Source organism: Lissotriton vulgaris, chromosome 8 (genome assembly GCF_964263255.1).
Source record: "Lissotriton vulgaris chromosome 8, aLisVul1.2, whole genome shotgun sequence".
Classification (NCBI taxonomy): Eukaryota; Metazoa; Chordata; class Amphibia; order Caudata; family Salamandridae; genus Lissotriton; species Lissotriton vulgaris.
In genome coordinates, this window is record NC_141696.1 from 29,499,227 (window position 1) to 29,523,566 (window position 24,340).

Here is a 24,340-nt window from a genome sequence, read left to right on the forward strand (position 1 = left end):
TGCTCTTTTGAGGCCCACTCTCGTTTGGCTAAGTAAAACAATATCATCTGCATAAGAAAGGTATATTACACATAGTGTTCCCAAACATGGAGGATAGAAATTTACCTGATCTAATCTTGGGGAAAGGTTGGCCATGAACAGATTAAACAAATGCCGGGCTCGAACGCAGCCTTGTTGGAAGCCTCCCTTAGTATATATTTTCCTTGACAGTCTTGTACCATAAGCTAGTTTAACCTGAATCCACGTGTCCATATACAGCTGCGTTATGACTCAGAGAGTTCTATCAGAGAGGCCCCACATTCTTATTTATTTTTATAAAAGGCCACTAGCTACATGGTCAAAGGCTGCTTTAAAATATGCAAAATATAAAAGCAAACCTTTTGGCATGCATGCTCTTAACTTCCATTAGTCCATGGGTCAAGTATTACTTGTCTCATGTATAATTGATGGTTCACTCCGCATACTGCACGAAATGAAAATTACTACAAATAACTGCCTACAAATACAACACTCAATACTACATGCAGGTCAGGTAAACGTGATAGGGTACAATGACTGGGCAATACATCATAATATGTGTTTGTCAAATTAATGACTACAGCTGCTTAGTGAAGTGAACGCTCCTTCAGACTCAGGTTTTCTCCTCATTTAAAGGTTGTGAAGAACCAGGTGGTGGAACCCCAACTATTTCTGCTGTCTGTCAATCTACAAATCAATCATACAACTCACCGTATTCAAGAAAGTCCTTCTGATATACTTATTCTGTTCAGGACCACCTGGAAAAGCCTGGCTATCCTGAACAGGAATAATACCAATGATTCTTATGCAGTGGATGAAAACCTTAAGGGACTCAGAAGCCTTTTTTCACTGTGTATCAGAAACAAACCCCTGCTGTAGGGTTTCCCAAGTGGGGTCAACCCAACATGGTGTGTGTTCAGTAAACATCTCTGCCTTCTATGCAACTGTTGCCCCAAATGAAGCACAAAGTGTGTGGCTTCTCTGGGCCAGATTAACAGAATGAATTTAAGACTTAATCCTAAACTTACTACTATTTGGTATTCACAGAATGCACTTACTACTTTCGGGATTCACAAAGTGAACTTACTACTTTCGGGATTCCCAGAATGAATGTACTACTTTCGGATTCACAGAATAGATTTAAGACTACTAACTCTATGTCCGCACTTGGGCCGGAAGCTCCGCCACCGGGCTGTAAGCTCCGTCCCAAGCGAGAAGCTCCACCTCCGGGCCGGAATTTCCGGCCCGAGTGCGGACGTAAAGTTAGTAGTCTAAAATCTATTCTGTGAATACCGAAAGTAGTAAGTTCATTCTGTGAATCCCGAAAGTAGTAAGTGCATTCTGTGAATACTAAATAGTGGTAAGTTTAGGATTTAGTCTTAAATTCCTTCTGTGAATAGGGCCCTATGTTTGTAGCATCATTTCCATTAACTGTAACCCCCACTGAAACATATTACATTTGTTAAAAAAGTATTCACAATATTAACATAACATGTACATTCCTAGAGTGCATGTTAGCCCAGAAGGGTATCTTGGTGCTGAATAACAGATGTTTATTGTTACCCAACTCAATTTTACTCAATGTGAATATTCCTGCAAAGTTATACCCCATTCACATACCATTCAGGCAATCTCTAACACAAATGTAGTCGGTACGAAAACAAAAAACAATTGCTAGAAAGACCTCCATCTTACTGTGAATCTAAAATGTTCAACTTTACAAATGCAAGTGCTCATGAGACCTTCTGTCTAATTCCCTTCAGCCACAAGTGGGCCTCTGTCTATGTCACAAGCTGCTAGTGGACCATAGGAAGCCACTGGGCTCACAAAACAGTAACAAGCCTGCTTGCTGCCCCATATTTCCTCCTGTGGGTGTGTACAATTTTTAAAATCTAATATAATGTATGTGATTTATAGTCAGGTAAACTAATCAATGCAACAGGTGTTCCAAAAATCTTCATAAAATGTTTGGAAACATCTGACTGACTTCTAAAATAAAGCTGAAATATTTGCAGCGTGACATTGTATATTTGTTTTCTTCCTATTATTTCTATGCAGATCAGCTATGGGGCAGCGCTGCCCATGCTAAGTGACAAGTCTCAGTTCCCTTCCTTCCTGCGCTCAGTACCCAGCAACATCTTTCAGATTACTGCGCTGGTGCGACTAATGGGGCACTTCAGCTGGACATGGATTGGGATGATCATCTCCGATGATGAAATGGGATTGCAAGGCGGGCAAGATCTGAAAGAGGCAATCGAACATAACAAGGGATGTGTGGCGTTTATGGAAAAAACTCATACAGCATATACTAGAACAAAGATACTCACCATCGCCAATACCGTCCAGAGTCATGCAGTGAAAGTGATCATTGTCTACAGTTCTGTTGTCCATGTGAAGGATCTCTTGGAGGCCATTTCTGCACAGAATGTGACCAATAAGATCTTCATCTTCTCTGCATCCTTCACAATGACTCTTGGGCTCTTCTCCAAGCAGGCTTGGGGGTTATTCAATGGATCATTAGTTTTAGCCCTCCGGTTAACCAAGATGCCAGGATTTGCAGACTTCCTTACTCGTCTCAATCCCATGAGCGACTCCAATGATAGATTTATTAAACTCTTCTGGGAGAAAGCATTTAACTGTAAATGGCCGGCATCAAATGGAACGGAGCCATGGACCCCTGTGACACAAGGTGGAACAGTAACCTCCTGCTTTGAGAAGCAGTCACTAGAAAAAATACCTCTAAATGAGTTTGAGTTGAATGATCTGAGCTCTAGCTATCACACCTACCTTGCTGTTTATGCTTTGGCTCATGCTGTGACATCCTTGATGCTTTGTAAGCCAGGACAAGGACCTTTCAGCAATGGAACCTGTGCCAATGTCAGCAACATTCAACCCTGGCAGGTAACTAAGTTATAACTTACTTACTGAGCATGCATGTCTAGAAAACCCAGTGGTTACAACCAATGTGGCATAAAGAATAGGCACTTTTGCCTTAGTTTGGCTTGTTGACCTTAAACTCTTGTTCTTCATGTATTTGTTTATGTAAATTATTCCTTATCCTAGGATCTAGCTGTTAAATGTATAATTGCTGAAAATATGTCTGCAGTTAAAAAAATATTACTTCATGTTTATCAGCATTAGAAATTATTATGTAAATGTATGTAGTTATCATTCAAAAAGCAGAGAGTATTATTACATACTCTTATCCTCCAATCAACAGGAGCCCAAAAGTGGTGAAAAAGGGAAGTTAATAAAAATGTTCCTTCAAAGATAGGAAGCCCAAGCTAACGGATATCACTGGAATTTTAGCAAAGATCTAGAAATATGGCCTACTAAAAATCCATCAGAGACCTCATACATTCCCCTCTTCCGGGGCAGCAGTCAAGCAATCCTTACATCACACAGTCTTTACTCCTGGAAGAGATCGTCATAGGTCCAGTAGTTTACTCTCTTGGTTGGGTCTGAGGCCCAGCAATTATGCCAAGTTGTGCCTTTGAAGTGGGGGTGTCTTCAATGCAATCCCTTCAAGTGCACAGGTCCGCCTTTCTTCTCAGCTCTGGCTCCAGACCATCAGTAGGAGATAATGAGCCCTTTGTGTGGGAAAGAATATATGCCTATTCAGGTGCAAGTGTTAGCTGCCCCTCTCTCTTCCTGCCCAGAAAGAGCTATCAGAATGCAAAGGACTTCAGATGAATTCTCTATCACACCCACCCTTTCTGTGTAGGTGTTACACATCCCAGATGTGTATTGGAGCCAGGCTGAAAGTTCCAAGAACAGTTAGAGCAGAGGTATGACCACTTTCTAAAAATAGCATTTGTAAAAAAGTAAAGTTTTATCCAACTTTACCAATACAGATCATTTAGCATTACCATTCTAAAGGTATAAAACATGATGTAGGTACTTCCTCGTTATTACCAGGATTTATAGCTTAAAAGTGTATTAAGGAATTCCCAATAATAAGTTATGAGAGGAGTAGGCCTCACAGCAATGAAAAGCAAATTTAGCTCTTTGTCACGACCAAGAAATGCTAAATTTAAAAGTACATGTCCTAACTTTTACTATACATAGTACCCTGTTCTATGGGCTACCTAGAGCTTACCTTATGACCCACTTATATGTAATAAAATGTAAGTTTAAGGCTTGGCAAGTAGTTTTAAATGCCAAGTCGAAGTGGCAGTAAACCCCTCACACAGGCCCAGCAGTGGCATGCCTGAGGCCAGATTGAAAGGCTACTTGTTTGGGTGGCACAATCAGTGCTACTGACCCGGAAGTAGTATTAGATTACAGGCCCTGCTTATATGGCATGCTGCTTTACAAGGGACTTACAAGTAAACGAAATCTGTCATTGAGATATACAACAATGTTACCATGTTTAGAGTAGAAGCAGATGCAATTCACACTGGTCAGCAGTGGTAAAGTGCTCAGAGTCCTAAAGCCATTTAGCAGAAGGTCATAAAAAGAGGAGAAGGAAGGCAAAACGTTTGAGGTGACCCTCATGGAGAGTCATTTCTCAACAACACCCTTCTTGTCATTATGCAGTGCTAATATTTCATCTTCTTTCTTAACTGGCAATCTTGATAAACAGTCCTCTAGAACATGTATTACACCAGAAATGTGCTCTATATTAAAGTGCAAATCTTTCCACTCTATATGTTACTCATCTGCATCCTCTAGTTGTAAAAAAACTACCAACAGGCGAAGGTCTGCGCTTAAACTGAATTTCGGACATACACATATTTCCCGATATACTCAATACCTTTTTCTTATCTATCTATATATATAAAAACAAAAGTATGTCTGTTTGTACTTTATGCATTACTACACCATTTATCCGATCGCCATGAAACTTTGGGAAGTTGTTGAGTACACTCCTGCGAAGGTTTATGGCAAAAAAAAGAGAAGAAACATTTGTTAAATATCGGCACACCAGGGCCCTCATAATCTTTCCAATAATCAATCAATCAATCAGTGACACTTATAAAGCGCGCTACATACCCGTAGGGTCTCAAGGCGCTGGGGGGGGGGGGGGGGGGGGTGCCGCTACTGCTCGAACAGCCAGGTCTTCAGCTTCTTCCTGAAGGAGAGGTGGTCTTGGGTCAGGCGCAGGTCGGGAGGGAGGGAGTTCCAGGTCTTGGCGGCCAGGTAGGAGAAGGACCTTCCTCCTGTAGTCGCTCTTCGGATGCGGGGGACGGCGGCGAGGGCGTGGTTGGCTAATCGGAGGTGGCGTTTGGGAGCGTAGAAGTTGACTCGGCTGTTGAGGTAGCTCGGGCCTTGGTCGTGTAGGGTTTTGTGTGCGTGGGTGAGGAGGCGGAAGGTGATTCTTTTGTTGACGGGGAGCCAGTGAAGGTCTCTCAGATGTCCGGAGATGTGGCTGGTTCGTGGGATGTCGAGGATGAGTCTGGCTGAGGCGTTCTGGATCCGCTGGAGTCTCTTCTGGAGCTTGGCGGTGGTACCGGCGTAGAGGGCGTTGCCGTAGTCCAGTCGGCTGGTGACGAGGGCCTGGGTGATGGTCTTCCTGGTCTCGGTGGGGATCCACCAGAAGATCTTCCGTAGCATGCGTAGGATGTTGAAGCACGCTGAGGAGACGTTGTTGACTTGCCTGGTCATGGAGAGGGAGGAGTCCAGGATGAAGCCCAGGTTGCGTGCATGGTCTGTCGGTTTGGGTGCGGTGCCCAGGGCGGGAGGCCACCAGGAGTCGTCCCAGGCGGAGGGTAAGGAGCCCAGGATGAGGACCTCCGTCTTGTCCGAGTTCAGTTTCAGGCGGCTGGTCGTCATCCACTCGGCTACCTCTTTCATCCCTTCGTGCAGGTTGGCTCTGGCGGCGGCGGGGTTGTTGGTCAGGGAGAGGATCAGCTGGGTGTCGTCGGCGTAGGAGATTATGCTGAGGTTGTGTTTGCGTACGATGGCCGCGAGGGGGCTCATGTAGACGTTGAAGAGGGTGGGGCTCAGAGATGATCCTTGGGGGACGCCGCAGATGACTCCGGAGGCCTCTGACTTGTACGGTGGTAGGCGGACTCTCTGTGTTCTTCCGTCGAGGAAGGAGATGACCCATTCCAGCGCCTTGTCCTGGATTCCGATGTTGCTGAGGCGCCGTACTAGGGTGCGGTGGCAGACCGTGTCGAATGCCGCGGAGAGGTCTAGGAGGATGAGGGCCGCTGTTTCTCCATTGTCCATCAGGGCTCGGATGTCATCGGTGGCGGCGATGAGGGCGGTCTCGGTGCTGTGGTTGGCTCGGAAGCCGGACTGTGAGGGGTCGAGGGATCCGTTCGTCTCGAGGAAGGCGGCCATCTGCTTGTTGACGGTCTTCTCGATGACTTTGGCTGGAAACGGGAGGAGCGAGATGGGGCGGTAATTCTTGAGGTCGGTGGGGTCCGCTGTTGGTTTCTTGAGTAGAGCGCTGAGTTCGACGTGTTTCCAGCTCTCAGGGAAGATGGTGGTGTCGAAGGATGTGTTCATGATGTCTCGCAGGTGGGGTACGATGACAGCGTCGGCCTTGTTGAAGACGTGGTGAGGGCAGGGGTCGGTTGGTGATCCGGAGTGGATGGAGTTCATCGTGCGGATGGTGTCTTCGGTGCTGATCGGGGTCCAGGCGTGGAGGGTGGTGGTGGGGGGTGGTTGGTCGGTCATGGTGTGCGTTGGTTGGTTGTTGAAGCTGTTGTGTATGTCCGCGATCTTGTTGTGGAAGTATGAAGCGAGGGAGTTGCAGAGGTCTTGCGATGGGGTGATGTCGCTGTTTCCTGCGCTGGGGTTGGAGAGCTCTTTCACGATGTTGAAGAGTTCCTTGCAGTTGTGTGCGTTGTTGTCCAACCGGTCCTTGAATGCTGTTTTCTTGGCGGCGCGGATCAGCTGGTGGTGTTTCCGGGTGGCAAGTTTGAAGGAGGTCCTGTTGTCCGGTGTCGGTTCCCTTCTCCAGGCTTTCTCGAGGGCTCGGCAGTTCTTCTTGGAGCTCTTGAGTTCGTCGGTGAACCATGGGGCCTTCTTGCTAGGCGGGGTCCTCAGTGGGGCGAGTTCGTCCGTGCAGTTGCTGATCCACTTCGTGAGGTTGTCGGCGGCCTGGCTGGGGTTCGCTGAGCTGGCAGGAGGGTGCTGGCTCAGGGAGGTGACGAGCTGGTCTGCTGTGATCTTGCTCCAGCTTCTGCGGGCGGCCTGTTGCTGGTGTTGGTGGGTCGTCGTTCTCTTGAAGGTGAAGTGGACGCAGAGGTGGTCCGTCCATTGAAGCTCTGTGGCGTGGCTGAAGTCGATGTCTGTGCTGGAAGAGAAGACTGCGTCGAGTGTGTGTCCGGCGAGGTGGGTGGGGGTGGATACCAGTTGCTTGAGTCCCAGGTTGGCGAGGTTGTCGAGCAGGGTGCTGGTGTTGCGGTCGTTGTTGTTCTCCAGATGGAAGTTGAGGTCTCCGAGGAGGATGTAGTCAGCGGAGGGGAGGGCATGCGGGCTGACGAAGTCGGCGATGTCCTCGCTGAATTGCGTGCGTGGTCCAAGGGGTCGGTAGATCAGGGTGCCTCTGAGGGTGGTGTTTGGGTTGGTGTGGATCTGGAAATGCAGGTGTTCGGCGCTGGTCAGGGTGTTGTCGGTGCTGGTCGTGAGACGGATGGTGCTCCTGTGGATGATGGCGATGCCTCCTCCCATCTGGTTGGCGTTTCGGTCCCTCCGGACGATCTTGTAGCCCTCTGGGATGGCGATGGCGATGTCGGGAGCTGAAGAGGCGTTCATCCAGGTCTCCGTGAGGAAGGCAACGTCAGGGGCTGTGGCGTCTAGGAGGTTCCAGAGTTCGATGGCGTGTCTGTGGACGGAGCGGGTGTTGACCAATACTGAACGTTTACAGTTTACGGTGTGACTCGCTTTTCCAATGACCATCAATAAGGCACAAGGACAATCGCTGCAAGTGTGTGGACAACATTTGGAGAATCCGTGCTTCTCACATGGACAACTGTATTTGGCCAGCTCACGCGTCGGAAAACCTTCTGATTTATTTGTGTACACACCAGACGGAAAAATAAATACTGTGTAACCACAAGCACTCGAATAAATAAACAGAATTAAAACAACACTTTAAAATGTTTTCCATAATAAAAATGACACAATGTAAATAAAATGTTATCATAACAAGTTTCCTTAAATTTCCTTTCTTCTGAGATTGCAGCAACGTCGCGACGGGTAAGCTAGTCTATATATATATAAAAATGAAAGTATGTCTGTTTGTCCTTTCTGCATTACTACACCATTCATCCGATCACCATGAAACTTTGTGAAGTTGTTGAGTACACTCCCCCGAAGGTTTATGGCAAAAAAATAATAATTGGTAAAATATCAGCCACCCGGGCCCCAGGGCCCTCATAATATTTCCAATACTGAACGTTTACAGTTTCCAGTGCGACTCGCTTTTGCAATGACCATCAGCAAAGCACAAGGATAATCGCTGCAAGTGTGTGGACTCGATTTGGAGAATCCGTGCTACTCACATGGACAACTGTATGTGGCCAGCTCACGCGTGGGAAAACTTTCTGATTTATTTGTGTACACACCAGACGGAAAAATAAAAAATACTGTGTATCCTCAAGCACTCAAATAAATTTCCTTCCTTCTGAGATCGCAGCAACGTGCGACGGGTAAGCTAGTCTAGACTATTTCAACTCTGTGCCCCTCCATGGACTTGTAGAAAAGACTACAGTAACTATTTCATCAATGTTATCTTGCAATATCACAGCTCCAATTCCCACTTTGCTATAGTCGTGATGATTGATTCACAATTGGGGGCTAATTTACAAGCCCCTTATGCTGCATGTATGTTATTTTTTCAAATATTAAAAGTGACGCACCTGCAGCACAACATGATTGTAAATAATAAGGTAAACATCCTTTACCACGCGGATTTTACTACACGTGGCCTTTACAACGCGTCCATTACAACGCAAGTCGTTACCACGAGGGCACTAAAGGATTAAAAATTGTAAATTTACTATCCCAAAACCTTCCCTAGGGTCCACGGGGACTGGTGTTAGAATAGTAAATTATACTATTCGAAATCCGCGCCCCCAAGGGATGCAGTGTAAAGGGATGCGTTGTGACGGTACGTGTTGTACCGTCAAACATCCAAATAATATCCCTTGGTGCTGAACGCAGTTAATGCATGCGGGTCCACAAGAAATGGCTGTTTTCAACTCATTACATTCTTTTACACATTTACTATCCCATGTGAACTGTGGATTTTTATTAATCAACTCTTACGTCAAATTTACTTAAACACAGAAATGATCTGAGTTGATCTTTGTGTTGCGGTTGGGGTGCATCTTCTATGTCCTTGATCAGACAATGTTTCAGAGATATGCCATGTTTACCAATATTGTGACCTAGATAATCAATTGAATCTACTTCAAATTTAGATTTTTGTTTTTCAACAATGTTAAAACATTATATTGGAAACTGGATAGCACCCTGCAAAACGTTTTTGCATGTGTTTTTGTAGTGCCAAACACAAGGATATTATTCTGGAAGAACATAACAAAAATTAATCCTTAAAAACGTATCAATTATTCTCTGGAAAAGAACAGAAGCAGAAATTAAACCAAATTGCATCCTGTTATATCTATATTCCACTTCAGTCATAAAAGAGGTTAATGCACAACCACTACTTGAGACAACCATTCAGATGCCTCTATTACCTCAAAAATAGCTTGTTGGCATAACATTTGCAGCTCCTCTGTTTGGGCATTTCCCAATGATAAGTGGATGTTTCTGATCGTATAAACATTAGGTATTGCACTTTTTGTTTAAAATTATCTTACGCACAATGTTTCCCAATATTCCTAGCACCAAAAATCAAACCTTAGGGAATAACTTCTCCCATGCCAGACCTTTGCCTACATCAACTTGCAAAATAAAATCACTGCAACCCAGCACCTGGTCATGATGATTTGGGTTGCATGCAAACATTTTCTTTACTTTCTTTAAACCTAATTTTGATTTTATACATCCTAGCTCAGTGCCTTTTATTTTTACAATATCTACAAATCCCCCCTACAACAGAACGTAGCTTAACAGTAGCCAGCTATACAGCTAAGACATATTTTAGTTAGACTCTTGCATTTGAATCTTCCATCAATAGGTTTTTCCCAAAACTATCTTTTTTTTAACAAACTGTACCACATACATTGTTCTTTAAGCCATTTCTATTCTATCATTCCTAACTTTATTTCCTCAAATTGATGTGCTATAGCTATTGCTTTTTCTAATGTTAAATGTTCAACAGTAAACAATTGTTCCTGTAACTTGACATCAAACACCTTACATACCAATTGGTTACACAATATTTGGTCACGATAAACTCTATAGTTATACTTGGTGGCTAAAATGTGTAATCACTGACCTCTTCCCAGAAATGTATATCTAGCAACAACTTTGTTAGTTTATTTTGTAAAGAATATCCAATTAGTTTTATATCTGTTTCATACACTAGAGGTGGTAAATAATATAAAATATGTTTCTCTTAAGACCCAAGAAAATGTTTCAAAATAGCAAACTTCTTCTTATCTGTAAACACAGTCTCCCCAATAACCTCAACTTATACCCCAAACCTATCCTTTGACTGTGCTCATTCCAAAGTAGGGTCACTGGGATTGGTTAAAAAAGGTACAGGTGCTCTAATACCTTCCATATTATTAATACACCTTGAGCACCACAAAGCATATTCAAGACCTGAATTGTATTCAATAAATAGGTTTTCAAAATACTAATGTTTTAATGATGGCAAATTCTACAATTAGCAAAATTACAGTTAAAGAGCAATTATGGTTTCATAATGAAACCAAATATCATCAAAGTTCACTAATAATGGTTATGTCCACAAACCATAGCTCACACCCTTGCCAAACAAACCATACGTAATTACCAAATGCTGTCCTCACCATTAATGTTACAAATGACTTCACAAGTGAAATAAATGATCTCACTAGTGACATCATATTACCTTACAATTACCATTATGAATGACACAATCACTAAAGTAGTTTGTGTTGGTATTTATGAATATATTGTGCTGCAGTCCTTATATTTATTGTTATAAATATTGTGAGGTCATCATGATTACATGAGATGTACACCGACAATACCCAGAGCAGAATATGCATGACCTGGGCAAACAAACACTAAAACAAAACAACAACTGTTACTATAATCTAACAGTAGCACACCACTAACAAGTACTGGGAAGCAGTCAAACTTTTAGACTCCATATTAAAAAACCTCACAAACATCTTAATGTTGCTTTCCCATGTCTGTAACTCGTTCATCTGTTGGGTCTTCTACAAGAAAAGAACCACTAAACTATACCTACTTTTCAGCTCATTATTCCATGTGGGGTCTTATTCAAAGACTATTACAAAGATGAAACATGTCTGTGGCTTCCATTAGTAACTAAAGCTCATATAGTGCAAATACCCAGCAGCAGCCCATGCAGGTAAGAGCAGTTGGCCGAGTTGGAGGGGTATTCAACAGATGACCATGAGGGAAAATCAAATAAATAATTAATTTTATCTTGTTGTCTGTCAAAATCCCTTTCCATCCACCCGGCCACACCGTTCTTACCTGCATGGGCATCTGCTGCAAATAACACTGAGGCCTGGAGGCCAATAGGAATGAATGTCAATTACCGAATCGGTAAATACCGATTCTGTAAAATTGTGAAATAGTCAAGGGTGGGAGGGTGTCACTTTGACACCCTGTTGCACCCCTGATTAGTGCTTGTGTGCCATGTGGCACACATACATGCCCTTAGGGCATGTATGTGTGCCACATGGCACAGGTGTAAATGCACATATTTGCATTTACATAGGAATTTGTTATTTACCACCAACTAGTAGTTGGTGGTAAATAACGAATCCTTAAAGCCCTGTGGCACTGTTTACATTGCTACCTACATTTCAAAATACAGATTCGGTAATTTTATCGAATCAGTAATTTCACTGAATCTGTAAATTTACTGAATCAGGAAAATTACTGAATCTGTATTTTTTCATGCCCTATATCTCAGTATCCAAATACCGGTCGGTAACAGCCGAAAATCGGTATTTTCGGCCTTTACCGACCGGCATTTGGATACCTACATCCGGCCCTAAATGTCATATTTGTCTGGAAACATACGTTTATAACAAGTCACAGTTACTGCAGAATTATCTCAGGTCCTTCCTCTGGGGCCCACCTTGGCATGAAACTAACTGATTCCAAAACAAGAGGTCGCAAGACTAACATTTTTCATCTCCCCTTATTGATGGGAAAGTGATTACGGGGATTCTGGTCTCCACTGCCATCTAAAATGATCACCAGCAGTGGTTGGTAGAGGAATACATACAGAATTGCATAGAGCCATCCCCAGAACTACTGGTAAGCTTTGGCTCCATAGAAACCCAAGGACTCTGATTGAAAGAGGTGACTGTAAGTTGCTATAGTTGGAGTCCATTTGTCTTTAGTTTCTTGGTGATGAAAGGCTACCCATAAAAAAATAGGAACCTGCCTTATGTTTCAAGATAGGCAACTCACCATGATAAGTAACACATCTTACTTTATGCCTGGTGGAGATAGCCTTCCACCTATTCATGTAGGCAGATGTAAATTTTCATTCACTAAGAGGTCAGCAACATGCTTGGTGTGGACATTGCTAGAGAGTTTTTCCTTCTACTTAATATTTCATTCTGCAATGGCATTCATGGAGTGTCATCCTTTTGGAACGCTCTGGTACATGTGTCTGCATTTTGACTGTTGCTGTGCTCAGCAGCAACTCCATTCACAAGGAACCTTTCAGTTTTGGGGAATTAGGCCCAAGCGTGCCATCTAAGGGTTGTTGACAACACTCAAGTAAAGAAGACTGTGGTCCTGAGGTATCTATCTCCTGGGAGTCGATGGACAGACATTATTTAGCGGGAACATTTAGTTATTCTTCCTCATCTTTAAGATCAAGTCGACTGAGGGAAAGTGGGTACATTAGATGAGTCTACCTGGAAGCCTGCTTCTTATTCCTCATTGACATCATCTACTCTGTTTTAACAAAGACAGAAGGTGGACCTAGCACTGGCCTGCAGGACATCCTTGTCCACTTGTTCTTGTTTTTTTATGCACACACTGATCTGTTCCTTTTGGGTATTCCTCTTTGTTTAGAGTGATTCCTTCACTTTTTCTGAATTCACATAGGTATTTCTGCCCTTTCAGAAACAGTCACAAGTCAGTACAAGAGATAGTGTGTCAATTAATATCTTACAGTGAAAATATGTTTTGGTCATTCTGTCCAAAGTTAACACATATACTTTAGGCACATTCCCATTAGATGTAAGTATGTCACATCTGTTCTTTTGCTGCCTCCTCACCATCCTTTGCTTGTATTTGGTTGTTTTTGAACTTCTAGTGGCAACAGAATTCCGAGGTCATAAGCAGTGTGTAGGCATCTAGGACCATATGTATAATTCCAAATTGCGATCGCATTTGGGCTCAGTGCTATGTATGAAAGAAAAACTGCCTCGTAAAATATGGAATTGAAAAATGTCCAATTCTCTATTTTTCTATTGCATTTAAGGATTCGCAAATTGTTATTCCTTAAATGCAATGTAAAAAGAAAATAAAAGGTGCAATTTTGCCTTAAGGAATCACAAATTACCACCAACTTCAAGTTGGTGGTAATTTGCGATTTCCCAGAAAAATTCACTTTTTAAAAATTTTCAAAGTGCCATGTGGCGCACATACTTGCCCTTAGGCCACGTATGTGTGCCACATGTGCACACAGGCACATTTCAGGGGTGCAAAAGGGTGTCCTTTTGACACCCTGGCACCCTTGAAATTGCATTCTCATTTTGCGATTCTGTAATTGAAAATCGCAAATTGAGAATGTTCCCCATTCATTCCTATGGGCCTCTAGGCCCATAGGAGTTTTGCGAATCCTACATATTCCTTATGGTCCTCTAGGCCCATAGGAATGAATGGGGGGGTATTCCTTAATTTGCAATCGCAATTTGCAATTCGCAATTAAGGAATGTGTAGGATTCACAAAATTATTTGCAAATCCTACATACATAGCGTTTTGCGATTCTCAAATAGCGATTCGCAAAAAATCGCAATTTGAGAATCGCAAAATCAGAGTTTGATACATGTGGCCCATGGTGGTGATTGTAATGTACACACTGAAGAGTATATTGACGAGCACATTATTGCAACGATTGCCCAGTGCCACTCTATGTATACATAAGGTGTGAATGAAGGATTCAGAGTTTTGATTTGTATGTTTAAAATGTGTATCATCTCCATATTTCTAATCTCCAAAGTTAGCAGCTTGAAAGTTACAAGATTATGTTACCATGCATAAATGCAGAGTCGTTTGCACTAGGATTGAACCGCATAGCCTCATAATGCTTCCCTTGTTGATTTTGGCAGGGTATAAAATTATGGTGAGAATCACCAATACATGGGAACCACTTCTTTTTGTGTTGAATTCTCTATATTTGGGATTTCAAAAAGGAATGCATGGAATTTACTACGATTGATAAATACCGCTCTGTGGGGTATTGGTATTTCCCTGGTGTATTAAATACCTCACCTCATTCAGACCCTGTGATTTGGGTGAGTTCTGTGGCACTGTGACCATGTGAGTCATGTGTAGGGATCCCCTTTGAACTTAGGAAATCAACTGAAATAACAAACAGAGTGATGGTTTGAATGCTTCGTTTATTTTCAGCCATTAGTAATCACTTGGAGCTGCATCAAGACTGGTTTTTACACACTGTGCCATGCTAGCTAGAGACCTGCCTTATGCAAATGAGTCTTGGTTCTGCGGACATAGAAACAGTGCAACTCAAACTGCTAGTTAAAAACGTATTTAGGTTTCGTCAGTGAGGTATAGCTTGAGTCCTATGGCACAGTGATCATACCTGTCACTCTTAAGGCATCTAATGCAAAAACAACAATGTGATGGAACAAATGCTTGAATTGATTTCAGTCACTGGCAATTGGTCTGGATCACATTCAAAACCATCTTTTATCAGGCACTGTGGCATTCTAGGCAGAGACTCTGCTTCTACTTTGCAATTGTTTTAATTGGTTTTTCAAGCATTGAATACACAAGTATTATTGCAGTGATTAACAGTAATGTTATAATAAATATACCAACAAGTCAAAAGTTGCTCAAATACGAAGTTACCTTGTTTGGCAAAAAAGGTTGGTTTAATCAAACACTGTAGCCCTCTGTGATAGCGGTTTCATGACGGACATCTGCCCCACGGATTCAGTAGAACTTTCAAACAATTGCAGTGTTTTCTCACCTCCCTTGCAGGCGCAGCAGTTACAGGTAAGAGCGCCGTGACAGTGGGGCGAGGCACGGGCGGGTTTGGAAGTTAACATACGACAAGATAGGGAAAATAAAATAAATAAAACCACTTACGCTGAGTTGGCGATGCAGCGAGTGCAAGGTAAGTGGTTTTATTTATTTATCTATTTTATTTTCCCTATCCTGTCATATGTTGATTGCCCCCAGCCCCGCACTGCACCTGTCCCACCCCTCCCCACCACTCTTACTTGTACTGGCCGCGCCTACTCCCTTGTTACATAATTGTGAATCCATTGGTTGGGGTCCCCCACAATTAGTTGCATTCGGGTCCATAGTACCTACCAGCTCCTAGCTTGATCGCTAACATGTTGCTCGAATATGAATTTACCTTAAATAAACAAAAGAAAAGAGGCATTTAGCAAAACAGTAACAGTTAGTTCAATCAAACACTTCGGCCGGTAGAACAGTTACAGAAATGGGGTTTGAGGACTGTCTCAAAGTACAATATATCCAAGCAGTGTTTTATATATTTTTAAGGGCATCATAAAACAATTTGGAAATTCTTTCTTGGTAAATTATATGGGAGTTGTCTTTGGAGTTGTTAATAAGGCCACACAATAACAAATGGAGATGGGCCTCGACCTTGCGAGGACACAATGAGGGCCAGTGGGTAAAGTGCCCAGATGTGCAGCAAGGGGGTATGCGATCGCTGCGTGTACTTTGTGTACTGTGTTCTGATTGGCTGATTGTTCCTAACTTCATGTGGCATCTGAATTTAGGGTGTTTTGGGAATGTGCACACCCCTCCAGCCACACATGCTTTATTCGGCCAATGTCTCTGGACCATTGTGGTGTCGGATTGTGGGATTGATATGAGTTTCCTGTTCATGCGTATGTCTGCTGGATACATGTCACCCCCCGTGACTTCAATCAGTAACCTCAGGACTAAGCCTCAGACCCAGCCTGACCACGTATTTCTGAGTCAGGGTTGATGGACAGTTCTTGATTAGCAAATTCGATAATAAAGATGTGATCTAATTTTTATGCATAAATGTATAATAATGCACATCAACTTCTCCAATATTAGGACAAGTACTCCTATATATTGGCCTGTGCCATACAACTTAAATCCATGAACATTAGCCTGATGCTACTTTGGCTGTGGGAACCGCCAAAAGAGTTGTTCTCACGTCAATCTCAGCGACGGATGGCTGCTTCTCACAGAGGCCCTCCTTATGCAAATCAGACCGGGTCCTGCTTTATTTGAGTAATCAAGTCTCTCATGTGTGAATGCCAGTGTGAGGGGAAAGGTACTCTAGACTAGTGCATCTGCATTTACATCATGAGAAAAAGCTATCTTAGTGTCAGCAAATTGCTACTGTGGGGTAAAAGAACCAAAGCTGTAGTGGGGTGAATGGTTAACTCTCCCGGGCAGCATCTTTTGATTTAGCAATGTTTACAATAGTCAGGAAATACTGAGGATGTTAAATTTATTAAAATATGTGTTACAGTATTGTTCATTTCCCTTCATGGGTTAATTTGTGTCCTTTTGCCTCTGTCTATGTTTTAATCTCATAGGTGCTTCACTATGTGAAAAAGATGAATATATCACTAAACATCGGGGCTCAAATATCTTTTGATGAAAATGGTGATGCGCCAAGCGTGTATGACATCGTGAATGTACAGATATTAAACTATGAGGACATTCGACTGGTCGACGTGGGCAGCTTTGACTCCCAACAAGACGCGCATATCTATATCAACACCAGTGCCATATTATGGGCTGAGAACAACCAGGTGAGTCTGAGATCTGACACGATAATGTTCTGCTTGCGTAGCATATGTGATCATATAGATGACCCACAGTGCTGATGTAGTGCTTGAAAGAACTCAACAGGTAGAGCATGGGATGGCATAGTCTCCAAACTCAGGACTTTGCCACAACTAACACAATATGTATCTAGTCACGTGGTCATGACTAATATACAATGTATTATCAAGATCACTTTGTGTGATTGCTTGTTAAATGAGAGGATGCTCTTGGAAAAGGTTATTAAATAAAAAACAGTTTTTGAATCTAGTTTCCAGTCTATCCTTGCTGAGCAAAACAATGAAGAAATGCATTATTTCCCAACCTCTAGTTTCCCTATCAGTCTGGCATCCAAGTAGTCTGTTGAAAGGAATGGCCATGCTCTTGAATCCTTGATGGAGGGGAATCCTCTCTTTCTAAACTGCAAACCTCAATCTTGGCCCATGCACTCTTCAATCAGTATATGGATACCTTGATGGAACCTTTGTGGAGGGACAGGTGTCTTTATTCTTCAGTATGCGGACAACACACGCATCGATTTTTAAACCTCCTCACTGTTTGGCAGGCTCACAGTACACACTGTTCTCATAAACATACAGCCTTCAATGACTGAGTTATTTCTCAATATCAGCCTTTTTTCTACTCTCACCTAAAAATAAAATATGCAATTGACCTGATTCTTTTTGCTCCCCTGTTAAATTCCTTGGTTTCACTTGTGATTTCACACGTAAATCAATTCATCGAAGAAACTAATCTTTTTCTAATGACTCTGAAGAAGAGACATAATACCTTTGCAAAACACCACTCTCTACCAGCTCAGGCATTCAGTGAGTGGTATTTTGCTAGTTCGGTTTTGAAAAATGTCCTTGGTTAGTAAGCAATGCTCAAGCCAAACCAGAACATGTACCACCTCTGGACTCATGCTTAAGATGAGAAATCTGTGACAAGAAGTATCCATCAGAAGAGAAGGTTACAGTCCTTTCAGCGATATTCATGCATTACCGAGCTAATGCTCTTAGCCATGTTATCCACCTCCTATTGGATAACATGGCTAAGAACTGCTCAGGGCAGGTGTTAGCTTTTGGAGATAGGAGATAGCGATGTTAGCGACTGTTTCCAGTCGCTAACATCTTGGCATGCCCACTTTGCATGTCATTAGTGATAAATATCACTGACATGCAAAGCGGGGCCCAAGATGGTCGCTATCTCCTACTAGCTGTCGCTAACTAGTGTTAGCGACAGCTAGGTAATAGGGAGATCATTTTATCTCTGCTTTCTTGGCTTTTAAAGCCAAAAAAGCGGAGATAAACCCCCTTGATAATATGCCCCCATATTTCTGGTGGATCCTAAAATTTCCCAAAGATCCTTTCTCATCCTTCTTTTGCCCCATAACTGAAATAACACAGCAGTTCATTCTTTGCTTCACATGGCCCCACAGGCCTGGGTTCCCAGGTGCCACAGCTGCAACACTTGGTTTGCTACTAGCGACCTGTGGTACTACCTGTGCCACAGATGTTCTCAGAAAGAATATATGATTAACCATAACCACCCTCTGGGCTTCGCATTAGTGATATCACAATACATGTGATAATAAGTCAAAATGTATTAAAAATTTAGATTAATGAAACCCAAAAGTATTGTTCATAATGAATGTAAATAAAAAAAATATGTAATCACATTTTTTATCTTTGTCTGGCAGTAGTTTTACTATTTTTGCCGATCACAGATGCTGATGCGCCCGGAGCATGTTTCCAACAGATTCATTGGGGAATCACCTGATATCCACGTTTGGAATCCCTTCCCATGGTACAGTTATCTCCATGGCAGAGAACTCCACATGTCTTTTTTTTCTTTTTGTCTGTGTGAAAAACTATTTTCCCCATGGAGACTCTACTTTCCTGAAACTCCCACAAAATGTGATTGTGGTAAGGAATCTACACAGAGACTTAGTTGAAGAGATTATGCAACTCTTTCCCATCTAGGAGTATGTGACTACACAAAACCAACTAGTTTGGGGGCATTCACAAACTTCCAAAGATAGAACACCCAGCAAAGGCCTCAACCCCACTTCCTGAGTGGAGCTTACTCCAAACTTGTAAAACAAATCCCTGCACTGGTAAAACAGGTGACCTTTGAGAATACCTTTTTAATTCCTGTCTGACACAATTGAGGTATGTTTGATCACAAACATATGGTTGAACCCAACTAAAATGTTTAAGTCTCTATGTCGGCTCTCATGTATCATTACGTTGTATTGAAGAATTTTTAGGAAAACTATTAAATCATGAACATTTTTGTATAATTAATTTAGATTCACAGAATTGTTATGTGTTCTACGGCAGTGCATTTCCTTTTTGAAATGAACACGCACTTTTTCATGTAGCTTAAAAAAATATTAATATTGTTCCCTTGGCATATCATGTCAGCACTGTAATTAAAATATTAGTGGCATCTAAAATGTACATTTATATGTATGTTTTTATATTAATCACTCCGGGGCCGAATCCCAGAAGTAATTTGAGTAATTTGAGATAAATCCTAAAGTTACTACTTTTGTTATTCACGGAAACCATTTAGTTGTAGTAAAATTAGGACTCCTAACTTTACTACTAGTTAAACCCTTTTGTGAATATCGAAAGTTGCAAAGTTAGAATTTTGTCTCAGTTTAGTAGAAGTAAAGTTAGGAGTCCTAACTTTACTACTTCTAAATGCCTTCTGTGAATACCAGAAGTAGTACGTTTAGGATTTTATCTCAGAATATTTCTGTGACTCGGCCCACAGTTATTAGGCAACTTGAGCCACGTTTTCAGGATTAAGGTCAGTGACATCACTTTCTGGGTGTGTTCTGGTTTGAATGATCCATATTTCTAAAGGTGACACAGAATGCTTTGCCATTAGGGATATTGTTTTACATGACACCCACTTGGCAAATATTCAGGGCCGTCAACATTCTAGTAGCCCATGGAGACGAACTGGTTAAAAAAACGTAATTATTTTTTAAAATGTCACCAAGTCCAAAGCAAATTTGAAGTAACAGTAGACATCTCAAAAGACACTGAAATGACAATATAAGTGTCATTATTGCTCTGACCTGCCATCAGGAGATCATACTGAAGATCATATTGAAGAGCAAGATAATGGACTCAATTCCCCAGTGTGAAGGGGATCAAACTTAGTAATGGAACTTGAGTCTTTTCTCCTGCTTAAATAGAGAAGAGACCAGCTGCCTGAAAAAAGATCTATTTGTAATCTGCCTGATATCAAACCCTAGGTGTAGGTATATTGAAGGTTTCATCAAAGGCTGTCATGAGTTCTCATTTAAGGGTATCTTGTCCCTGTGAGCTCTTCTAGTTTAACATTTTGGAATGTGATGCTCTCAGCTGCTCACCAGCCATCCTAGGCCTCTTTAAATGTTTTCCTTATTTTTTTCAAGCCAATGCTTTTCTGGGAAATATTTTGTTCTGATATTATTAAGATGCACATTATAAAGAATTGACACATGTTTTCTCCCTGTGCACCTCACAAATCAGTGACCTACGTTGTTTTATTTGATTGGCCATTTACTAACAGGAAGGTGCTAAATTGGTGCCCACATTTTAAAAAGGTGTAAAAGATGATTGTAAGTGTATTAAAGGATCCTGTTTGCAACATTCCACCAGTCACATGTTTAGGTCCCACGCCATCTTCCCTCCTTTCTTCTATCAGTCTCTTGTCCTTATCTTTCAGCTCACAGGCTCCCTGGTGCATTCCACTAACACTGTCACCTTGTGCTTCCTGCAGCTCCCTCGCTCTGTCTGCAGTGAAGAATGCCCAGATGGCTACAGAGAGGCAGTCACAGAAGGAAGGCCAACCTGCTGCTTTGAATGTATTCTCTGTCCTGAAGGAGAGATCACGGACCAGAGTAAGTTTTACCACAGGTTTAATTCATTAAACCTCTTCAGATACACCTGGCCAACAGGAAATCTGGATCGATTTGACTCAAAATGCAAATGATGACATTCATTGGTGTCTCTGAACAGTCAGTGTAATATTGCCAGGCCACTGTAACTTGGCTAAATAAACACTTTTCAACAAAACGCATTTGTGATCCAGCCCCTTTCCTCCATCTATACAGTACTAAACATTAGTATGATCTTCTGAAAGAGCCCAGTGACAGACATCACTGACTCACTCTCAGAGCTGGCATTAGCAATATGGCTTCCAGTGCAACTATATGTGTTGGCAATGACCGCCTTCTCCAGGGGTTTTCCATCACTACCCTCCATAGCCCATCTCTGATATCCATTTCATTTGATTTCTAGCACTACTCATATCAGTGTAGGATGAAAGAGCACTTTACATCACCGACACATCATACAGAAACAATCAATCATACGTACTTCCATAAAATAGTTCATAGTAAAAGTTACATGAAAACATGAGGAATACAAGGTGTGAGAGTTGCATGTCATCCATATTGTTCAGCAGTATATTTAAAGAGTGTTTGGTCTGGACAAACACAGACTCAGGATTAAGCAGGGGCGGAAAATCCGTTCCGCTCGCGGATTTTCGGTAAATCCGCGAACGCTCGCGAATTTACCAAAAATCCACAAATTCGCACGCAGCAGATTTATTTTTCTTGGTGATACAATTTTGCAGCGTGCGGCGTAAGTTCGCAATTGCGAACATGTAGGTGCGGCGGGCAGCAACAATCTCGCACTCGCGAAATTACAAAATTTGCAATTCTGCACAAGAAATCCACCAGAAAGCAGCATAGACCTTCTGGAAATGATGATTTTTATCAGAATAACTCCTCAGGTCGACATTTGCCTGCCCTTTTTTGGATTTGAGGCCTTTTGACTTTCTTTGGATCACTTTTGGATTAGAAATCAACTTTCACAAGTAAGTTTGTTTGGGGCATTACATTTGCTGTTCTGCAGAAAAACGCGTTTTGCTAAACTGAAAGCACTCAGCAGGTGCAAAAGTTCAAATTCATCATTAGTAACCATTCCCTGTAGTGCTTCCTGACTGGGGTCCCTCCAGAGTTCAGTTGCTAGTTGCAACAATTGTATGACCCTGCTCTGACCCTCACAGCCGGATCATAGAATAGCTACAAGTAGGCCACAAAGGTCCTGGAAAAAAAAATTCCACTGCAACAGAAAGCAAAAGACAGATAAGGAAGCAGGTGCCGGACTGGAATTTTAAAACAGTGACACATTAATAAATCAACCCCAAATTAATTCATGTCAGTTGAAGCAGGGCAGGTTTGCTTGCTTTTTCCCCCCATAATCTACAGTGATGATGATGAACCAGAGGGTGGCATTGATGTACCAGAGGGTGGCATGGGTGAAACAGAGGGTGCTGTGAACCTGTGATGATGAACCAGATGTAGAAACAACATAGTCGCGACCGTTGCGTGCCGACAAGTAAGTTTGCAATTGCAAACTGGTACAAAATCCTCGCGAACTGGCAGAAACCCTTGCGAACACTATAAAAACAAAACAATCCGCAAAATCGCGAGAATTCGCGGGTTTTGCGGATTGCGAGTTTGCAAATACGTAAATTCGCGAATGCCAGATTCCCAAAATTCGCCCATGCTTACTCAGGATTTAATTACAATTTAGAAATGGATGGATGCACAGCTGGTTATATGTAACAAAAAGTTCCTTTTGAATTGAAGGGTTGTTAGTAAGTTTTTGTAGGTGCTCCACAAGGTGGCGCCAGGGGTCCAATGGCGTTGAGTAAGTAAATGCTAGAATGTGAACCTAGAGAATCTCTAGGGTCATCCCTTGTTGGGCACACTTTGCCATTATCTTTCTAAGAAGAAAAGATTTCCATTCTTTTGGTTTGTTGTTCATCAGAGTAAATTTATTGATTGTTGACGTATTTTATTAGTTTTCCATGATTTTTCTACTTCTTGACACGTTTAAAGTACAGGCAATGTCATTCTATCTAATCATATCCAATGCATTTCGGGCATTATGAGGTCATGCCCTTCATCAGGGAAATAGACACTGTAAAAACGAAAATGGGGTAACATTTACTAATCTCAAAAAAACATAAATAAATTGCATCACAGTAAAAATAGTGCCTCACAGTTAAAATGGTGCATACAAGTCAAACGTGCAATGTGATCGTGTGGGAGTGGTATACAGGCAAGGATATACGTGCAAGGGTACGGGAACGCAGTTACTTACATGCCTTTCTCCATGTAAGTTTCAAATCTGAAAGGAATGGGGAGGATACTGTTAGACTGTATCGCGGAGATTAACGCAAACGTGGAAAAACGAGGGATTTGTGCGCGTGTCAAAAAGACCGCGTGTGTATCTCATCGAAACTAACCTGGTGGAAAGCAAGTCCGGTTTGATGTTTGTTGTTCTTTGCGCCGTAGCGGTTCAACGTAGCAGCGGCTGCCAAAGGGTCAGTCCGCGCTTTCCTTATTTTGAAAAAATAGCGGTCATGTGGGGTATCACGTGATACTGGTTAATGAAAAAAGACTACAGCGTTATGGCGCTCTTGTCAGACGATTATATTAATCGGTGTTCCAATCATTGTGGGAACTGCTGGGAAAAATGCTATGGTGGTGTTTCTGATGCATACGAGAAAATAAAAATAAAAATAATATTGAGAAATACAATGAAAAAACGATCATAGGGGCCACAAACTTGTGGGGTCCTAATACCAGGGTCGACACAGTGAGCGGTTGTGCTATAGGTGGAGGCTAGGGAGAGTGGTGGAAAGTGAGGTATGTGTGTACATATGTCAGGTATTATGGAACCTACAACAGTATACACAAGCAACAGTCTGCAGAGCAAATATTTTAAAGGTAACACGAAAATTCAATTCTTTCATTGAGACCCATTGGTTTTTGGGTAAACAATTTGTAAATCCAGTAATTCTCTCTTCTGAGTAAAAATTTTGTATTGTCTCTTCCCTCAATCTTCTGGATAGTCTCAAGAATGATGTACTTAATTTGGGAAGCATTGTGTTGCGCTTCTACAAAATGTGATGATAGAGCTGATTTGGTGTTCTTCAGACGGATGTTAGATTTGTGTTCAATTAAGCGTGTCTTAATGCGACGCTCTGTTTTGCCCACGTACATTTTCCCACATGGGCATCTGATTCCGTATATCAGGTTGGACGATTCACAGGTGCCATTTACCTTTAATTTGATGGGATAACCTTGTGTGGGATGACATATTTCGTTGCCTCTAATGATATTGTTGCAACTGCCAC

The 24,340-nt window shown here is 42.1% G+C and overlaps 1 protein-coding gene across 1 annotated transcript; it reads left to right on the forward strand.

Moving 5' to 3' along the window:
- Positions 1-2,100: 2,100 nt before the first annotated feature.
- On the forward strand, positions 2,101-21,118 carry LOC147693293 (extracellular calcium-sensing receptor-like). The gene is made up of 3 exons (XM_086935902.1): positions 2,101-2,919; positions 16,894-17,112; positions 20,852-21,118. The coding sequence occupies exons 1-3, from the start codon at positions 2,101-2,103 to the stop codon at positions 21,116-21,118; spliced, it is 1,305 nt and encodes a 434-aa protein (XP_086792028.1).
- The last annotated feature ends 3,222 nt before the right edge of the window (positions 21,119-24,340 follow it).

Excerpts from the sequence above, each read along its gene's own strand:
- LOC147693293 (XM_086935902.1), top strand. The coding sequence starts at position 2,101 with ATGCTAAGTGACAAGTCTCAGTTCCCTTCCTTCCTGCGCTCAGTACCC. Across the intron at positions 2,920-16,893 it reads GCAACATTCAACCCTGGCAG|GTGCTTCACTATGTGAAAAA; the intron begins GTAACTAAGTTA and ends TTAATCTCATAG. Across the intron at positions 17,113-20,851 it reads TATGGGCTGAGAACAACCAG|CTCACAGGCTCCCTGGTGCA; the intron begins GTGAGTCTGAGA and ends CTTATCTTTCAG.